This window comes from Prionailurus viverrinus, chromosome B2 (genome assembly GCF_022837055.1).
Source record: "Prionailurus viverrinus isolate Anna chromosome B2, UM_Priviv_1.0, whole genome shotgun sequence".
Lineage (NCBI taxonomy): Eukaryota > Metazoa > Chordata > Mammalia > Carnivora > Felidae > Prionailurus > Prionailurus viverrinus.
The window spans coordinates 144910146-144929534 of NC_062565.1; the positions used below are offsets into that span (position 1 = coordinate 144910146).

Below are 19389 nucleotides of genomic sequence, written 5' to 3' on the forward strand. Positions count from 1 at the left end.
GACTGAGTAGTATCTCATTGCATATCTATACGATAGGTTCTTTATCCATTCATCATCAGTCAATGGACATTTGGGGTCGTTCCGTAACTTGGCTCTTGCTGATAATGCTGCTGTAAACACCGAGGTAATGTTGGGATATAGACACTTTAATGCTTTCACAACTCACTATAATACATGAAATAATGGAATTATTTACAGTTGACCTTTGACACAACGGTGGGGGCGCTGACTCCCTGCATGGTTGGAAATCTGAATATGACTTTTGACTCCCCCGAAACTTAACTGCTAATAGCCTTCTGTTGACCGGAAGCCTTACCAACAACAAAACAGTCAGTTAACACATATTTTGTATGCTGTATGTGTTATATTCTGTGTTCGTACAATCAAGTAAGCTAGAGAAAAGAAAATGTTATTAAGAAACTCATAAGGAAAAGAAAATACAGTTACAGTACAGCACTGTGAAAAGTGTCTGCTTGTGGGTGGACTCACGCAATTTAAACCTGTTGCTCCAGAGCCAACAATACAAGATTTAGGAAAATAAATCTCTCTGAAGGCTCTGACTGATTAAAAAAATAGACGCAAGCAGTGATATGCATGAAGTAGTCAGGAAAAGCTTCCGGAGGCGAGAACTCGGCACATACGAAGGAAAAGAAACGTACTAGACAGGGGCACCTGGCTCGCTCAGTCAGAGGAGCATGTGACTCTTGACCGCAGGGTCACGAGTTCGTACACATTGGGTGTAGACATTACTAAAAAAATAAATAAGCTTAAAAAAGGAAGAGAAAGGAAATGTAGTGGATAGAAGGGAAGGGTAGTGGAGATTGTCCACAGTAGGGCAGAGCTCTCAGAAGTATGAGCCATCTTCGGGAGTCCTGGGACCACACGTTCTCTGTTATTGCTGGAACATGCACGAAAAGGGGCCGAGGATACCTGCCACCAGCAGTGACTGGCCTCCCTGGCCGTGCCAGGAACTTGGGCATGGTCCCGCGAGCTTCCTGCTCGCCGCATCAGGTTGGATCTCTCCAGTGAGGAGAGAGATGCCGAGAGCAGGAGTTAAGGTTGTGGCAGGCGGCCCGGGGGGCACAGGGTGATTTCAGGGAGAAGTCAGAGTTCGTGGGAGGGCCCGAGGCCAGTGCACGCTGAGGAGGTGGCGGGTGACCCCAAGTGCACTGTTAACACAACCCGCGTTATCTCTGCCACAGGACACAGCAGACGCAGGACGGGGAAGCTTTTCAAAGCCCCACGGAATGCATAGGAATTAGAGCAAGTTCGTTCTTTCCATGTTCCGGGGTATGTGGGGTGGGGGATACTGAGAGGGCTGATTCTCTGGGAGCCCTTTTGTCGGCCCCAAAGAGTCTGTCTTTTCTTTTGAGAATCACTTGAGGGTCAAGAAAGAAGCTCCAGTATTGTGGAAGTGAAAATAGACATTTACAGATGAGTTTGTTAATTATATGAAGGTTTATGAAGTCCCCAAACCCTATTTAAATAAAATTACAGAAATGCCCCCCTTCAGACTAGAAAAGATGTAAAGTCTTCTGGGGCGCCTGGGTGGCTCAGTTGGTTAAGCGTCTGACTTTGGCTCAGGTCGTGATCTCACAGCTGGTGAGTTCAAGCTCCATGTCGGGCTGTGTGCCGACAGCTCGGAGCCTGGAGCCTGCTTCGGATTCTGTGTCTCCCTCTCTCTCTGCCCTCCCCCACTCACATTCTGTCTCTCTCTGTCTCTTAAAAATAAATAAACATTAAAAAAAATTTTTTTAAAAGATGTAAAGTCTTCTGATTGGAATGGTTGATGATAAACAGAACTGTTTATTTACACTGATCTCATTTTTGGTGAGTATACCAGATTCCTAGGGCTATAGTAACAAAGCACCACATCCCGGGTGGCTTGAAACAACAGAAACGTATTCTCTCACAGTCTCGGACACTGGAAATCTGAAATCCCGGTGTGGGCAGGCCCACACTCTCTCTGAAGGCTCTGGGCGAGAATCCTTCCCTGCCTCCTCCTAATTTCTGGCAGTTGTCAGGAATCTTGGGTGTTGCTTGACATCATTCCAATGTCCACCTCCACCCTCGTATGACTTTCTCTTCTTTATGTCATCTGCAAAGATCCATATAGAAATACAGTCACATTCTAGGTTCTGGGTGGACATGAACTCTAGGGGACACTATTCAACCCACTACACTGTATTCAAGCATTCTAACAGTCGAGGAATCTGTATAACTCATATTGGTCAATACATGTCTATTTAGTATCTTTTTTTTAAATGTTTATTTATTTCTGAGACAGAGAGAGACAGAGCATGAGTGGCAGAGGGGCAGAGAGAGAGGGAGACACAGAATCCGAAGCAGGCTTCAGGCTCCGAGCTGTCAGCACAGAGCCCGACACAGGGCTCAAACTCACAGACCGCGAGATCATGACCTGAGCCTAAGCCAGATGCTCAACCGACTGAGCCACCCAGGCGCCCCTATTTAGTATCTATTAATTGCCACCGCTAAATTAGGAGTGGGAACAGAGCCTGAACAAGATAGACGTAGCTCTTATCCTTGTGAACAACGCACAATTGAACTAGAAGGGGGACGAATGGGGAACATTGGAGACCTCGCTGTTGTTTCCCTTTTTGACACGGTATCATTTTGGATTTAGTTCCCTAGAGCGAAGTCTTCTGTCCTCATAGCACATGGAATAGGAATTAAGTATTTATTGCATATGAAATTAGGAAGGTGTGGAGAAAGGTTAATGACTTACAGGTGGCCCATCATTTCATGATACACTCTTTCCCTGGAAAATTCTCTCTGGCCCCGGACTGACTGGGCTCATTTGGATGGGTGCTGCATCCCGCACGATCCCAGAAAGCATTCTAAGCCATATGTCCACACCAACGTTGGAGGAACTAAATGTGTGGGAACGGAGCTATTTTGTAGAGAACACTCATCAATTGAAAACCATAAGGCAAGGAATAGACTTTTCTGTCTGGTCTGATCCGTCTTATTTTGAAGACATAATTTCCCGATGTCAGCCTTAGAATTGTTCTCAGCAGGACTGAAAAATAATTGCTTTTATTCTGGACACATCTGATGTGTACATTCACAGATTCAGCTGCTTTTATAAAAGCCTACGTCGGCCATGATTGACAAGAAGAGGTTCAAGCCCTAATGCTCCTTGTGAGCCCCAAATTTTAACAGAGGTTCCTCGCTGGAGTTGGCAGCCCTAACTTCTACTTAAGGGAGGTTTTGGACCTGGTTACTTGGGCTGCTGGATTAACATTAGAAAGACTCTTCCTCTCAGTCGTTCTTGACGTCATGAACAGGAGGAGGGCCCCTGCACTGAATGCTGATTAGCCTTTTAGAGGAATCAGCTCTAAAATTATCTCTTAGAGAACAATTTAACTGGCTTTGCCTCCACTGAGCACAACTTTTCATGGTCTAAAGAATGACGTTCTGGAAAAAGAAAGTCTTTCTGGCTGTCTCTTCACTTAAGGCACTCTGCTTTTGACCCAAATTTCTGAACTCTAATTGAAGTCTGAGAACTAGGTTTTCTTTATCCGTAGCTGTCTGCATCTTTCATTTGGGTTTGTTTAGGATGGGTACAAACCTAGCCCTTTTGGTAAGTAGTCTTTTTGAAAGGAGAATTCTGCCTTTTATTTCTCTTGAAGTGAGGAGTAAGCCAATACATCTTAATTTACATATCTCTATTACAAATTTTCACTACCGTTTTATTTCAGAACTCCAAGCAGATGGTACCGTCAGAGGAGATGTAAAATAGTGTTCATTTAAAATCCTGCATATCCTTTCTTCAAAAACTGAGGCATTATTCTCAGTAATCTCCAGTCCCTTGGCCAAATAAACGTCTATTCAGAGGGACCATCTTTCTCTGTGTTCTCAGGACTCCACGGAGCCTAGTTCCAGGGTCACTCCTCATTTTTAAGTTGTCTTGTGTGTTTTCTTGTCACTGTTCCTGAAAGGTGCCTGTTGCCTCTCTGAGACGAACTTCGAGCATTCCTGCGATGGATGATCAGAAGTCTCTGTTTGCATCCGTAATATCCACACATCATTTACACTTCCTGACAAATCGCTTTCACTTCACTTTTAAGTTCACGAACAGTGCAGTGCCCTTGGGACTTCTGTTTTATTACACGTTTCACCGAAATCTCTAGCTCAGGGTGGTTAGATAGTGGCCTCTGCTGCTCGGAACGAACTGAGAGTCTTTCGGGGTAAAGTCAGCATGTAGGAGAAACCATGTCTCCCCAAGGGTGGCCGCTTGACAGCATTTTCTCAACATACCGCTGAATTGACTTGTTATCTGTCTGTATTCACTGAGCTAACCACGTGTTGCGTGTGTGTGTGTGTGTGTGTGTGCGCGCGTGTGTGTGTGTGTTCGGTTTCTTGGGTTTCGTGTGGTTCTTTCTGGCAAACGGTGATAGCCTCACTCGTAAACTTAAATTGTCATGAAAGTTATCAGCGGGACTCACTTGTAGAGTAGTCTTGATTCAGTAGGAAAAAAAACCCTCTAACTTAAGAATTTAACCTGGATAATCAAGTCATTTCCACGGTAGCCGGCGACATTCTTTGCAGCCCGAGAACAGTGAGAGGTTGCCCGGTCGGGCTGGGACCCAGGGAATCTGGGCAAGGGCTCCCACTTTCCGTTCCCTGGCCCCTGGCGCTGTACCACCTGCTCATTGAAGGCTGGGGTGGAATGCATTTCCTAGTCCCCCTCTCTGGCCTTCATGAAGAGGCAAGGCCTAAATAAAACACATGTTTACCACTGCTCTGTGCCAGGGCACATGGCAGCCCAGCACATCAGCACAATCCTGATACTCCTCACCCCCTGATGTAACTGTTAGCGTGAGAGCTACAGGTGTCCTCATCTGGGAAAAACGTCAAGTACACCAGGACGTCCTCGGCCAGTTTGCGGTCAAAATGTAGTAACCCGGAGCCTCCCAGCAGTGATCTGGATTCTTAAACCGTCTTTCTCTGTGCTTGACATCCTAGGCAATGGTTTTATTTGGTCGGTTTTAGCTTTGTTGTTGTTGCTGTTGTCGTTGACTATTCTGTAGAGAAGACAATCTACCAAGCTCGATTCTTTTCTTTCATCCTCCACCTCCACACCTGCTTTTCTACTAAAAAAATCATGTGCTCGGGAATGAGCATTAATCCTTCTAGGAGACAAGAGGACCATTTAGTACTGAGTGAGCATGAATAAATATGAATATAAAAGGGAAGAATTTCATTTTCAAAGATGGAAGTCAGGATGTCCTTAGCTTTGCTTGGGAGAGCAGATACGTGCTTGTCCATCAGTCACATATCTCAGACCCGTGTCCACTAAGGACGGATGGCATGAGTCGCACAACTCTTTGTGTGTGTGTGTGTGTATGAATCTTGCTAATCATTCTTTTTTTAACATTTAAAAAATTTATATCCAAGTTAGTTAGCATATAGTGCAACAATGATTTCAGGAGTAGATTCCTTAGTGCCCCTTATCCATTTAGCCCATCCCCCCTCCCACACCTCCTCCAGTAACCCTCTATTTGTCCTCCATATTTAAGAGTCTCTTATGTTTTGTCCCCCTCCCTGTTTTTATATTATTTTTGCTTCCCTTCCCTTGTGTTCATCTGTTTTGTCTCTTAAAGTCCTCATATGAGTGAGGGCATACAATATTTGTCTTTCTCTGACTTACTAATTTCACTTATAATATAATACCCTCTAGTTCCATCCACGTAGCTGCAAATGGCAAGATTTCATTCTTTTTGATTGCCGAGTAATACTCCATTGTGTGTGTGTGTGTGTGTGTGTATATATATATATATATATATATATATATATATATATATACCACATCTTCTTTATCCATTCATCCATCGATGGACATTTGGGCTCTTTCCATACTTTGGCAATTGTTGATAGTGCTGCTATAAACATGGGGGTGCATGTGCCCCTTCAAAACAGCATACCTGTATCCTTTGGATAAATACCTAGTAGTGCAATTGTTGGGTCATAGGGTAGTTCTATTTTTAATTTTTTGAGGAGCCTCCATACTGTTTTCCAAAGTGGCTGCACCAGTTTGCATTCCCACCAGCAGTGCAAAAGAGATCCTCTCTCTCCGCATCCTCGCCAACATCTGTTGTTGCCTGAGTTGTTCATGTGAGCCATTCTGCCAGGTGTCAGGTGGTATCTCATTGTGGTTTTGATTTGTATTTCCCTGATGATGGCTGATGTTGAGCATTTTTTCATGTGTCGGCTGGCCATTTGGATGTCTTCTTTGGAGAAGTGTCTTTTCATGTCTTTTGCCCATTTCTTCATTGGATTATTTGTTTTTGGGGGTGTTGAATTTGATAAGTTCTTTATAGATTTTAGGTACTATCCCTTTATCTGATATGTCATTTGCAAATATCTTCTCCCATTCCGTCAGTTGCCTTTTAGTTTTGCTGATTGTTTCCTTCTCTGTGCAGAAGCTTTTTATTTTTTGAGTTCCCAGTAGTTCATTTTTGCTTTTGTTTCCCTTGCCTCTGGAGATGGCTTGAGTAAGAAGTTGCTGCGGCCAAGGTCAAAGAGGTTTTTTCCTGCTTTCTCCTCAAGGATTTTGATGGCTTCCTGTCTTACGTTTAGGTCTTTCATCCATTTTGAGTTTATTTTTGTATCTGGTGTAAGAAAGTGGCTCAGGTTCATTTTTCTGCATGTCGTTGTCCAGTTTTCCCAGCACCGTTTGCTGAAGAGACTGTCTTTATTCCATTGGATATTCTTTCTTGCTTTGTCAAGGATTAGTTGGCCATACATTTGTGGGTCCATTTCTGGGTTCTCTACTCTGTTCCATTGATCTGAGTGTCTGTTTTTGTGCAACTCTTAAGAAATTTAGAGCACTGACTTTTTTAGGGCAAAGATAGTTTACTCCCTCTTCTGTTAAAACTCAAAAGAAATAAAACATTTAATGAAGAACTTTGAGCTTTTTCCCCTAGTTACTTTGGAGGATAGGAGAATTTCCTCATATAACCAGTGCAGCCCCTAGAACAGTTCATTTTTAAATGAATGAACCAACTGATTTTTAAGAATCTGGCCTCTTCTAGATGATTTCTTGGGGAAGTAGCAAGATTGGGGATGGGGAAGACAATAAGAAATATACACCCTACCGATAACACAAGGCATAGATCTTCCCTTCTGAAGGTTCCAGTCTCCAAGCCTTTGCTACCCTCTAGAAAGCAACATTGGCTTCACATCCCGATTCTTTCTGGCCTTCTTGGAGCAGGTGTTCTGTGTGTTATCACTAAGGGGTGGGAACAGAGAGAGGGCAAATGGGCAATAGGCTGTGATAACGGTTCTCAAGGGCCCAAGTGAAGATCACCTTCCAGAAGGCCAGGGGACGCAGGCCCTCTAGGATGGCAGTGCCGGGAACGCTGTTTTCAATACAGTGGCTGCTGAACAAATCATTCTTGAATTGTATTTCCATCATCTAACCCTGCTCAGAAAGGCAACTAGCACACTAAATATGAGCTATCGTCCTGGTGGTTGTTGCTGCTAAAATTTGGTTACAATATGGGGCACCTGGGTGGCTTAGTCGGTTAGGCGTCCAACTTCCACTCAGGTCATGGTCTCACAGCTCGGGAGTTGGAGCCCCGCATCGGGCTCTGGGCTGACAGCTCAGAGCCTGGAGCCTGTTTTGGATTCTGTGTCTCCCTCTTTCTCTGCCCCTCCCCTGCTCATGCTCTGTCTCTCTCTCTCTCTCTCTCTCAAAAATAAATAAACACTTAAAAATAAATTTGGCTACAATATTAGAAGATATCTGTCATTTGTGCTTAAAATTATCAAAGACTTAGGGCTGGGGGAACACTAAACAAATGCCTTTCGTTGTTTTGTGATATTTCATTGAAAGCAAACCCCTAACTCTGCCCTTCCACATTTTCTATTTGCAGGAATACCGTGGTTGAGAACCACAGTGGCTACCCTGGGAAGACTAGGGATTACCATGGCCTTTGAAATTGTTTATTTGGTAAATTCAGAATTGTACCCAACAACATTACGGTAATTCCAACCTACATGTCCTGGTTTCTCCTAAGTGATTCTGCAGCCAAATGTTCTCACCTGAAACCCATGAAACAGTTTTCTTAACTTGATGATATATTAGCCCGGGCTGGAGGCAGCCGGTAAAGAAGATCCACTTTGAGCTATAGCTGCTTTCTGCATTGCTACCTTCCGCATCTCTTGACATAAATATTTCTCATATCAGTATCTTTATACACAGCGGTGGTTTTGTGGGATCAGAAAATCTGGGTAGCGTACTTGCTTAGATGTGGGTCAAAACTGCGCTCGGCATCACCCCGTTTAAAGGCTACGGCCTCTGTTCTGACCACATTCCACGTCTGGCAGCTGTGAGTGATTGAGGAAGGACAGAGTGAAGCAGCGTGCGTGGGCTGCACGTTGGCCTCCTTTCCTGGGGGAGTATTCACGGGCCTTCCTTACTGTCAAGTGAGGGTGCCGAGGTGATCCCTGAGCATTGCGGCGTGGGCTGGGCGGTGAGCCTCCGGTGGGAGAGTGATTTCCACCGGCGCTGTAGACCGCCTAGCTCCCCGGTGACTCGGCGTTTGCCCGATGTGAAATGGGGCAGAATGGAAGCGGCGTGCTTCAAAATAGGAGAGTAGGTCGCAGTTCTCAAAAGTCGAAAGCTACAGAAACGGAAAATATTACTAAGATTGCTTTGTTGCCTGTGTATCTGAACGTTTCCCTTGTCCTGACTACATTTAAATATTTTTGTCTCTAAAACAATGTTTGTTTTACTCTGCAGAAACTTCGGAGTTTCTCTCTGCTCGGGTTTATGTGATTTTGGGGGAATCATAGCCCCATTTCTGCTCTTCCGGCTGGCGGCCATTTGGTTAGAACTACCTCTTATCATCTTTGGTAAGGACTCCTTTCGTACGTGATTCCTAAATGCTTTTCATCTATATTCTTTGTATTTCATCTATAGTGATCACCAGGTTTGCTATTAATGAGATCATTCAATTTTTTTATGACAACTGCTTGAGTTTTGAGTGGCCAAACCGATTATAGTCCTATGGGAAACCTAAATGATTCCAATTTATTTTATACAAAAGTGTCGTGATGAGCCATTAGCTTTCTTTGCTTAAGTTCTGAGTTGCATACCAGTACTACAAAACTCTTGAAATTGGGGGGCCACACGACTAATTTTCAGGGGACCAGCTTGGACCTCCCGGCTGTTTCGGAACAAGCCTACAAACTAATTAGATTTTTAAATGTTCGATACCTATTACATATCGTATCTTCGTTTGCTCTGACGTGAAGCAGGCTGTGCGTGGAACCCCTTGCCCACGTACCGTAAGCTCTGCGATGACTCTCAAGTTCATGCCCTCCTTCCAACTCCAGTTTCCGCAGGCCTCCTGAGGGGACAGAAGCAAGGCACAGGGGCTGGGGGCGTAGGGTAATTCAGTCCAGTGCTTCTCAAGTGTTGTGCTCACCTTTCTGCCTGTGTCTCGTCCCTGCCTCGACTCTCTTCAGCAAGAAAGCACACAGGCCGGCCCCTTCCCACCTACCTTCCCTCCACCTCCACGTCCTCACTCCTGGTAGAGACTGTGTTCTACTTTGTGCTCAGCAGTTTAACTTGCAATGAAAATATTGAGTCCGTGGGGACATACATCCCGAATAATGCAAAATCCCTAACAGTGCTCACTAGCTAGGGGCAGGAAAGCTCCTAACCACGTGACAGCACCCAATTCAAGAAAAGATTATCGCAATTTATCTCATGGGGTCTGATGAACAAGCCCAGTGTTGACTCTGTGGCCAGCATGAAAAAGCAGAGCGTGCCTCTGCTCAGCCAAGACCAAATGGTCTGGGCTGGGGGTGGGGCGGCAGTCGTTCAAGGTCTGGGCCTGGCTTGCAGCCAAGTGCTGGGAAAGCCGGCCCTGATGCCCCCTTCCTGCCGAGTCTGGCTGGGGAGAGAGCCACACTTCCTTCCAAACCATCAGTCACAGCACAGTGTGCTAAATACTGAAAGCAGAGGGCGCAGGCAGGCGAGCGCGGGGTAGGGACACCTGACCCGCTGGAGTGGAGGAGGACGGAGGAGTGCATAGTTGAGATCGGAGAGGAGTAGAAATTACCTACGTGGGAAGCGTGGGCCTGGGCTCCAGGCAGTGGAAGGCCTAGCGGCCAAGGGTGAAGCTGTTGTCTGGGAAGCGGGGAAGTCAAAAGCAGACGCCAGATGTGGGGGGTTGGGGACGCCGGGTGGCAGGCTGGACCAGATCACAGTCATGAAGGGTATTCCTGGTCCCGCAAAGGTTTGCTCTTTATCCAAACAGCAGCGGAAGCTAGGAGATCTAAGCTGGGATTGACAGTGTTAGGTTTACATATTAGAAGCAGGACTCTGATGTGCAAATGGGCTGGAGGGAGGCCGTGCTGGTGGGGAGCCAGCTCCTCAGGGAAGGGATCATGCCTGGCGGCTGGGGGTTAAGGCCATGACACCAGGAGCACTGGGCGCAGAGAGATTCGAGAAATACGTCAGTAGTAAAACTGGCAAGGGGGCACCTGGGTGGCTCAGTCGGTTAAGTGTCTGACTCTTGGTTTGGGCTCAGGTCGTGATCTCATGGTTTGTGAGTTCAAGCCCCACGTCGGGCTCTGTGCTGACAGTGCGGAGCCTGCTTGGGATTCTCTCTCCCTCTCTCTCTGCCCCTCCCCTACTCGTGCTCTCTCCTCTCTCTTTCTCTCTCGCGATAAATAAACTTAAAAAGAAAGTGAAACTGGCAAGAGGGGTGACTGAGTGGGCTCCCCGGAGGGGCTCCCCAGGGGCAAAGGGAGGGGGGAAGGCCGAGCTCCTGGCTGGGAAAAGCGGAGACAGCCAGGCCTTCGTTGAGTGAACGTCAGAGGAGCTGGCCCACGGGACACCAAGGAACCTGTCTGGGTGTGGGTCGCAGCAAGTGCCTGCAAGAAAGCCAGTAGCCTTTGGGGCCGGTGCTCGGGAGAGAAGCGTGGCCCGGTGACAGAGATCGGGAGGCCATCTGAGTGTAGATAACCACCGACATGGGAGGGTCTGAGACCCCCACCCCAGGAATGGGACCAGGTGAGAGGAAAGGAGAGGGCCCGGGCAAGACAGAGCCCTGATGAGCGACAAAGCGTCCTGGGTGGCAAAGGGCCTGGAGGCCTCGAGGAGAGGAGGAGGGATGCGAGAGGGATGAAGAGGCCAGAGAGAAGCGGGGCCAGGGGAGGGCAGCGGCTTCACCAGCGGCCGGTGCTGCCGTGGGGCCCGACCAGTGGGCAAGGTGGGTCCGGAGCACGCAGGGCAGACCCCAGAGAGAGCGGGCGGTGGGGTGGGGGGGTGGCACAGGACGCCAGCCAGCACCTACCTGCCAAGGCCAGCTCTGAAGTTTTCAGGGATTTTTGAGCCCAGGGGTTAGCATAGCCATTGTTCAAACTTCCCTGTATCAAATCTATTAAAAACAGAGGAGATAATTACTCAAACCCCATCACTTCCTAGTTCACGTACATTTCCCTACTCTCTGTGTTCTTCGGGCCACTTTGGTCCGTCGTGTCCTTATGGGGGAGACGCGACATCACACGTTGTCACCGCCCCTCCCTTCCCACCGCCTGGATCCATGATATCGTGGCAGGACCTAGAGATGCCCGCGGTGGGGGTACTCACACCACGGAAATCCGCAGAGTCGGCGCTGTATTTTCGGGAGGGCCGGTTGCTAAACATTTACCGGCATATCCGTAGGACGTGAAGAGATGTGGAAAATAGGGGAGGATGGTGTTTCAAGAATTTCAGCTCTAAAGAACAGGAAAGGTGGGGACAGCAACTGGAGGATAACGCGAGGTTGGGAGAAGGGTCCCGAAAGAGGAGAGGCTGGCATAGGGTCCGTGCCTCCACCAGCCCATTGCAGACACTGGAGCCAGAGGGTTCGGCGCACAGTGAGAAGCCCAGAAAGACTCCAAGAGATGGCCATTGGGCTAAAGTGGGGACGGGTCCGACCGTGTAATGTGACCCAGTAAGGAAGGGGAGGGAGAGGAACCAGTAAAGCGCTTGGTGGGTAAAAGGAAGCTGAGAGGAGTCCTGTGAGAAGCAGGAGGTGAGGTCTTCTCTCTCACTTAGGCGCCCGATAAGTAATAGTGAAGTGAGCGAATGAACAGGTGTTTGCAAGAGTCCCGGGACGGTGGGACCGCACAGGGTCCAAGGAAGGAAGAGCACGTTTCGAAGGGTGGCAAAAGAGAACTGGAGAGCTGGGTGGGTAACCAGAGGGCTGCTGCCAGTAAGGGCTGGTTGAGGTTAGTTGGTTAGCTGGTTAAGGTTAAGCTCCAGGGTGAGCAGGGAGGGAGGCCACGGGCCAGCTGTGCGTTCCTCGTGTGCTGTCGCCTTTCTTTATTCCGTAGGTATCCTGGCATCTGTCTGCGGCGGGCTCGTGATGCTGTTGCCTGAAACCAAGGGTATCGCCTTGCCAGAAACAGTGGACGATGTAGAAAAACTTGGCAGGTATCGTATGAAATTCAGTGCACCTTAAATAAAAGCAACGTTTCAAACTACTAAGGGAAAAAAGGGTGTGGAGAAAATTGAACTCTCATGGGGGGAAATAATATCAATCTGTCATCTCACGTCCTAAGCAGAAGATTCAAAGTTGATTTGGAAGATTAATATAAAAAAAAAGCAAAACTCTGAAAGAATGTATATTATTTTTTAAGATGTGGTTATGAAGAGGGAAACATTGCTAAGGTGTTAAAACTCAGAAAAAAAATCTAAAGGAAGAGAATGGGTCATTTGGCAAAGCAGAAATAAATGTGCATCAGTAGGAAACTGATTGTGAGAATGGTAATATATTCGTGGTATGGCTTACTATATAGAGATGAAAAGAATTGAGATATATCTGTGTGGAATGACACGGTAAGATCTTCAAGATTGATTACAAAGTGAAAAGTTGCTGAACAATGTGTTTCAGTATTTTTTTTTTTAATTTTTTTAACGTTTATTTATTTTTGAGACAGAGAGAGACAGAGCATGAATGGGGGAGGGCCAGAGAGAGGGAGACACAGAATCTGAAACAGGCTCCGGGCTCTGAGCTGTCAGCACAGAGCCCGACGCGGGGCTCGAACTCACAAACTGTGAGATCATGACCTGAGCCGAAGTTGGCCGCTTTACCGACTGAGCCACCCAGGCGCCCCTGTTTCAGTATTTATTAAAAAATAAAACCAATAGCGAATCCTCTCTGGAGCTAGATGAGAAGACAGAAGATGGAAAGAGAGAGAAAGAGATAATGGATGGATGGATGGATGGATGGGTGGGTGGATGGATAAAAATAGATCGATAGAAGATGGAGAAGGAGAAAGAGAGATGAAGTTTTGGAGAAGGGCGTCTAACTGGTGTGTAGGGCAAGTATCTAACCGATACACAAACATGAAGAGTTATATCAAGAAAAATTCACACTACACTAATTCTTTCTAATTTCCTCTGCTGGAAATGTTTCATAATAAAAAGAGGAAGAGAGGATATGAAATATTAGAGTAAAATATTAGAATAGTAAAAATTAGTAAATTAGTAAAATTACTAACTAGTAAATTATTAATTAGTAATTTACTAATTAGTAAATTAGTAAAATATTAGAATAAAAGATCTAATATAGTAATGTAGACCCTCTTGGGATAGCAATGAATTGGGAAGAAGACTTCACTTTTACACTCTGTAGACTTTTTTTTTTACATGTTTTATTTATTTTTGAGAGACAAATAGAGACAGAGCACAAGTGGGGGAGGGGCAGAGAGAGAGGGAGACACAGAATCCGAAGTGGGCTCCAGGCTTCGAGCTGTCAGCACAGAGCCCGACGCGGGGCTCGAACTCATGGACCGTGAGATCATGACCTGAGCCGAAGTCAGACGCCCAACTGACTGAGCCACCCAGGAGCCCCATACACTCTGTAGACTTTTGTATTATTTGATTAATTCTCTCATTACAACACATGGCCTTGTATTATTTGCATAGTTAAAAAACAATTTAACTGCTGATTTTTAAAAGAAAACCAGCCTTCTAAATAACGGCCTGGAAATTAAGTATGTGGCTCTCTCAACTTAAAAAAAAAATTTGCACCAAAAATATTTATAAGAAGACCGAAGTGTTAATAACCTCATGGCAGTTCTTTTCCTCACTTGTAGATTAGGAAGAGATTAGAAGGCGGCATTTTTTTTTTTTTTAATTTTTTTTTTCAATGTTTATTTATTTTTGGGACAGAGAGAGGTAGAGCATGAACGGGGGAGGGGCAGAGAGAGAGGGAGACACAGAATCGGAAACAGGCTCCAGGCTCTGAGCCATCAGCCCAGAGCCCGACGCGGGGCTCGAACTCCCGGACCGCGAGATCGTGACCTGGCTGAAGTCGGACGCTTAACCGACTGCGCCACCCAGGCGCCCCTAGAAGGCGGCATTTTTTAAGTACCAGTGTGACGGATGGTTTCACACATGCCATTTCATTTAATAGTCAAAATGATTTTATGCAATTGCGGTTCTTATCCTCACTCATTTCAGTGCTAGGAAATCTATGCTTAGAAAGGTTCACAGCTTTGGGGCACCTGGGTGGCTCAGTCGGTTAAGCGTCCGACTTTGGCTCAGGTCAGCAACCATTGCTAAGTGTCTCCTGAGTATGTTACCAAACCTCTAAAACTTATACAATGATTTCATTGGATTTTATCACCCTGTTTCTTGATGCTATTTTGAAACATAAGATTGATTCATCATCTCAGAACTTTCCTAAGGAAAGCTCATCAGTGTGTGTAAAATAAAACCATCAGCTCGTATCGCAGTAACTGACTTATAACAGTCAGAGAACAGGTGGGCATTTGCCTCGGGAAGTAATCCAAACAGATTCTTACACTTGTTTGGAAATGAAGTGACGAGTAATGACTTACTTCTCACCCAAAAGCTCCACCTATTTTTCACCCTTAGAGCAATGATACCTGAAATTTGGAGTGAGGTCGAAGATTCTCTTTGAGATGCTGCCATTTTGCAAATCAAAATTAAGAAATTTATAAAAGGTGTTAAACTGTGTGAAATCCTCTTGAGCCCGATACCATCGTAAGGTCCTGCTTTATCCAAAAGAGAGAAACATTTTGCTAACTGTGTCTTTCTAGACAATTGCTTGGTTTGTATCAGAGTTCAGGGACCAGGTCAGGGTGGGTGGCGTCCTAGTCCTGTCACATAAAGAACTTACATGCACATTAACCCTGCCTAGGGTCTGAAAGCAGGTTTTAAAAAATGAGCCTGGTGACAGTTTTTTTGTCACCTTTGAATTGGGCTTTTATGAGATGTTACACGTCCGTGTGTTTGATCAAAACCAACTATAATGTTGAGCAAGAAAACTTTGTTGTAGCTTGTTGTATAATAGTTCATAAGGACTTTCTCTTCTCTCCTTGTTTTGTTAGTCCATATTCCTACAAATGTGGCAGGAAAAAGAAAACCCAAGTTTGCAGCTCGCACCTTTGAGGCCCCCCTACCAAAGACAGAAGGGAGGGGCTCTCTAGGTCGATGTCTCTCAAGGAACCGATGTGCCTTGCACACACGTGCGTGTTGTCCATTTTAGCCACATTATGCCGCGCGGCTCTAAGTGTTCGTCATGCTGTACAAAGACATTCAAACTGCCCAGAGTATATTTATATGATGTCGGATGAATTGGGATTTATGGCGCTAGGGAACTCTCTGGGCGCACAGAGTATGCGGCTGGTTTAGCCAAGAGCCTGTTGCACATACAGCGCCCCCCGCCCCAGTTTTTGTCTCAAGTTGGGGCAGCAGGTCTGACCCAGTTATAGAGGGACGAGAGAAACCCTCACCAAGTTCTCACGACTGCTTGCTCCATCAAAGATGAAGGACGTGCAAACCAGGGATCGGGGAAAAGTGTCCAGAGCGGGTTCATCAAATCTGATCGACGAACGAAAGCTCCGAGCTGAGCGTTCTGAAGATTCCAGGGAGGATGAAGATTTGGAAATCCTGCCTGTGAAGAGACTGAATCTAAGGCCCCTGGGCCACGTGGTACTGAGGCTTTCCTTTCTCTTCTTGTTTTGCCCTGTGGAAGCCACTGTAGCATCTGGGCCTGCGGGCATGCTCGGGCCTTGTTCCGTGATCATGAACAAATCTGCTGTACAATTTGAGGATTTGACCCTATTGTTTTCTTAAATCAGGTTTGGGCCTCAGAAGATAGAGCCACATACTCAGTTCGGTACTGAACAAAATCCATGGGTTCTGACTTCATGGGTCTTAAGATTTTAATCTTGAAGGGATATTTATCGTATATCTTGTGAGTTCAGTTCTATGATGCCGCCCATGGTCAAGGGTGAAAACCATGGACTGTTCTCATTCAACCTTGACACGTTTAACCTGTCTTGGGAAGCAGCTTACACTTTAATTTAAAAGTAAGGTCAATTTATATCCATGTTTAAAAGAATTGGGAGAAGCTTTAGAAGTGATGTCATAGACACTAATAAGGGATTTGATCTTTCTTCTTTTGTTACTGAGACTTTTGAAATGCAGAGCTTAAATACATATCTGTTACCTTTTCCTGCTGTTCTGCTTTGTATGTTATATTCGTGGTATTTCCGATTCAGTATATATCTTACGCAGCAGTTTTTCATGAGTTATTTTGTGTGGACAGACAAAACGAGCACCGAGGAGAGTCTTGCCAACAAAGAAGACAATTCTTTGTGAGCACATGACAATAGGTACGGGGTGTGGGCTAATCGTAAAATAAGTTTTGTAATCCTCCAGCACAACAGGACTGAATATGAATGTTTTATTTTCCCATGAAATAAACACCGCTCTTTGGGGACTTCATGCTGCCGTCACCCTGTATCCGTCCACACTTGCAGGGTCGCTGTTTTCGCACTTCTCTATGCTGGAAGATGACTATTCCTCCTCGATACTCTCACCTTTGAATTGCATCTTGAGTTGCTATTTTGGTTCTGGTCACAATAAAAAAGTGTTTAATTGTCAAGAACAATCCAGGTTTGTTCTCGGTCTTCCTTTTGCGCACGCGTCACTGGAAAACACCGTTCCCGCGTGACAGTACAGGCTGTCTGGGCAGACAATTAGGGATTGAAATTAAGTGCTCTACCTTCAGTCTGCGGTCGTGGATCTTGGTACCATTCCTAGATTCAAATGTAACCCAGAATAGCACGCAGGCTCCCTACGGGTCTTGTATTACACTGCCATTGCCCGGTTCCCTTCACCGTGCACAAGTCTCCGCCCGGTGTCCGCTGTGCTCAGCTAACGTCAAGTTGTCAGTAACGGATTTCATCCCCAAGAATAGAATTTGTTCTCATGACTCCCCATACATGCTGCAGCTTTGAAAACATCCATCGCGGTGCCAGAAATAAAGACGTGTGTCAACCCGTCTTTTGTAGACATGATAAACATATGGGCGGCTTACTAGGACTTCTCTGCTCTCTTCTCTATGATCTTACGGGCTTCTTTGTCCTTTATGCAACGACTCCTTATGAGAAAGAGAGAGATCACCTAAGTCTGGCAGAGTCACACTATTTAAAATGGGTAGGATAAACGAAGAACAAGAAAACAATGAAGCTCAAAAAAGTTAAAGGAAGTACAGAGTTTATTTTCAACAAATGTTATAAATGTGTTACTTTTTTTATTACAGAATCCAGCAGTCCACGGACAGGAACAATTTATCCACGATAATACTAAAACATGTTGAGGTTTAGCAGCGGGCGGTGTGAGTACAGTGTGTTGGTCTGATTACTGTCAATCATTTCTGAGCGTGCTCAATTCCCCACCCGCGTTCCAGCTTCTAGATGTGCTGACGCCTCGCTCTGTCTCCCATCCAATTAATTGTTTCTCATTATCCCTTCAATCCAAGGAACAAACCTTGAAACACGAACATAGACACCGGGCTTATTGGGGCGGGCACAGCCAAGACCCCAAGAAGTGACTCCTTGTAAAATGTACTTGTCCTTCTCGAAGCAGACCAGAGGCCCTCCGCTGTCACCCTGGGCAGAGAGAGAAAAGAACCACGAGAGGATTAAACCGGCACCCTTTTATTATGGGATGTCACCCCTCTGTTACCCAAATGTATGTTTTCCCAGTACTTGAACATTCTTGTGCAATTAGAAAGAAACTTATTAATGTGTTGAGTAGCTTCAGTACCCAACAAGGGCTGAAGTGCTTCGGTACTTAACAGGGTACATTTAGCAAAACCACACCGTTTGGTGTTCCTGGGGGAGAAGTCCCTTGTGAAGAGTGGTCTCATCCCTTCGTGCCTTGGGGTTTCCCTTAGGCAGAGTAAACCCCAGAATAATTGCAAAGGGGGCAGAGTTGGTCTTTTCCCCATACCCTCCCTTGCTTCCCTGCTAGTAAGGCCACCACCCGAGTCCCATGTTCCAACACGGTCCCCAGGTGTGTGGGGCTCTGGCAGTGATGATACTTTACGACCCCCTTACAACCCATCTGGAACTCAGGGCCGGAGAAATCCCCTCAGATGATCTCAGTCCGCATTCAGGGCCAGACCTAAAATGTTTCTGGGTAGCACATGGACGTGGCCTTCAATGGACAAAGGCTTCCTGGATTTGCCACTTGGGGGCAGAGGTATCTAAGAGGCCGACGCAGGACGGCAGAAGACCGGACTTTGTCCTTTACCTGACAACTGTCAGTGCCTCCGGCCAAATTCCCAGCACAAAGCTCTGTGGATTTGACTCTTCCGTTGAGATACTCGTAGCGATTGCACACCTTATTTTCAATCACCGGTAGCTGGGCTTCCTTGAGGAGACCAGCGCCAAAGGTCCCTGTGTTTAAAAAGATGAAGGAAATGGCCACCAGATCCCAAATATGCCCCCAAGGAAACTTCCGGCACAACAGAGCAACAGTGGCAGGTCTCTTGTTTGACCGTGAGGTTGTATAAAGAAGTCAGTTCCCGGGGCGCCTGGGTGGCCCAGTGGGTTAGGAGTCCGACTTCCACTCAGGTCGTGATCTCGCGGTTCGGGAGTTCGAGTCCTGCGTCGGGCTCTGTGCCGACAGCTCAGAGCCTGGAGCCTGCTTCGAATTCTGTGTCCCCCTCTCTCCCTGCCCCTCCTCTGCTCACATCCTCTCTCTCAAAATACAAATTAAAAGAAGTCAGTTCCTAATACTACTGGAATTCTTCTCTTTCTTTCTACCCCTTAAAGGTATAAATATTATATATGATTTCATGTTCCCAAGACCTGGATTTAAAAATCTGGGTTTCTTTGTGGCATTTTGGGGTTCATGTTGTTATGTTTCTTTGGTTCTTTTTTTTAACTCTAAAGAAATATTTTTTAATATGTAAAGAGAGATTGAGAAATACAGGTGTTACTATATCATATATTCACTTTCAGTCTTTTTTAGATGCTTGTTTCTTTTTTACTACTTATATCATATTTCATGACTTTATACGCTGGTTGATTTCA

The 19389-nt window shown here is 45.9% G+C and overlaps 2 protein-coding genes across 4 annotated transcripts in view; one reads left to right on the forward strand and one right to left on the reverse strand.

Annotated features, from left to right (window-relative positions):
• Positions 1 to 16955, forward strand: part of SLC22A3 (solute carrier family 22 member 3) — a 93190-nt gene extending 76235 nt beyond the window's left edge. For both annotated transcript variants that reach the window (XM_047858490.1, XM_047858491.1), the window contains 4 exons: positions 7902 to 8010; positions 8771 to 8883; positions 12361 to 12460; positions 15388 to 16955. In XM_047858490.1, coding sequence (XP_047714446.1) covers positions 7902 to 8010; positions 8771 to 8883; positions 12361 to 12460; positions 15388 to 15448 — 383 coding nt within the window. In that variant the 3' untranslated portion in view covers positions 15449 to 16955. The remainder of the gene's footprint in view (positions 1 to 7901; positions 8011 to 8770; positions 8884 to 12360; positions 12461 to 15387) is intronic.
• A 591-nt stretch (positions 16956 to 17546) lies between these two features.
• The window catches only part of PLG (plasminogen), a 43193-nt gene continuing 41350 nt past the window's right edge, over positions 17547 to 19389 (reverse strand). For both annotated transcript variants that reach the window (XM_047860704.1, XM_047860705.1), the window contains 2 exons: positions 18605 to 18750; positions 17547 to 17958 (listed from right to left, as the gene is read on the reverse strand). In XM_047860704.1, the coding sequence (XP_047716660.1) occupies positions 17797 to 17958; positions 18605 to 18750 (308 nt within the window). In that variant the 3' untranslated portion in view covers positions 17547 to 17796. The remainder of the gene's footprint in view (positions 17959 to 18604; positions 18751 to 19389) is intronic.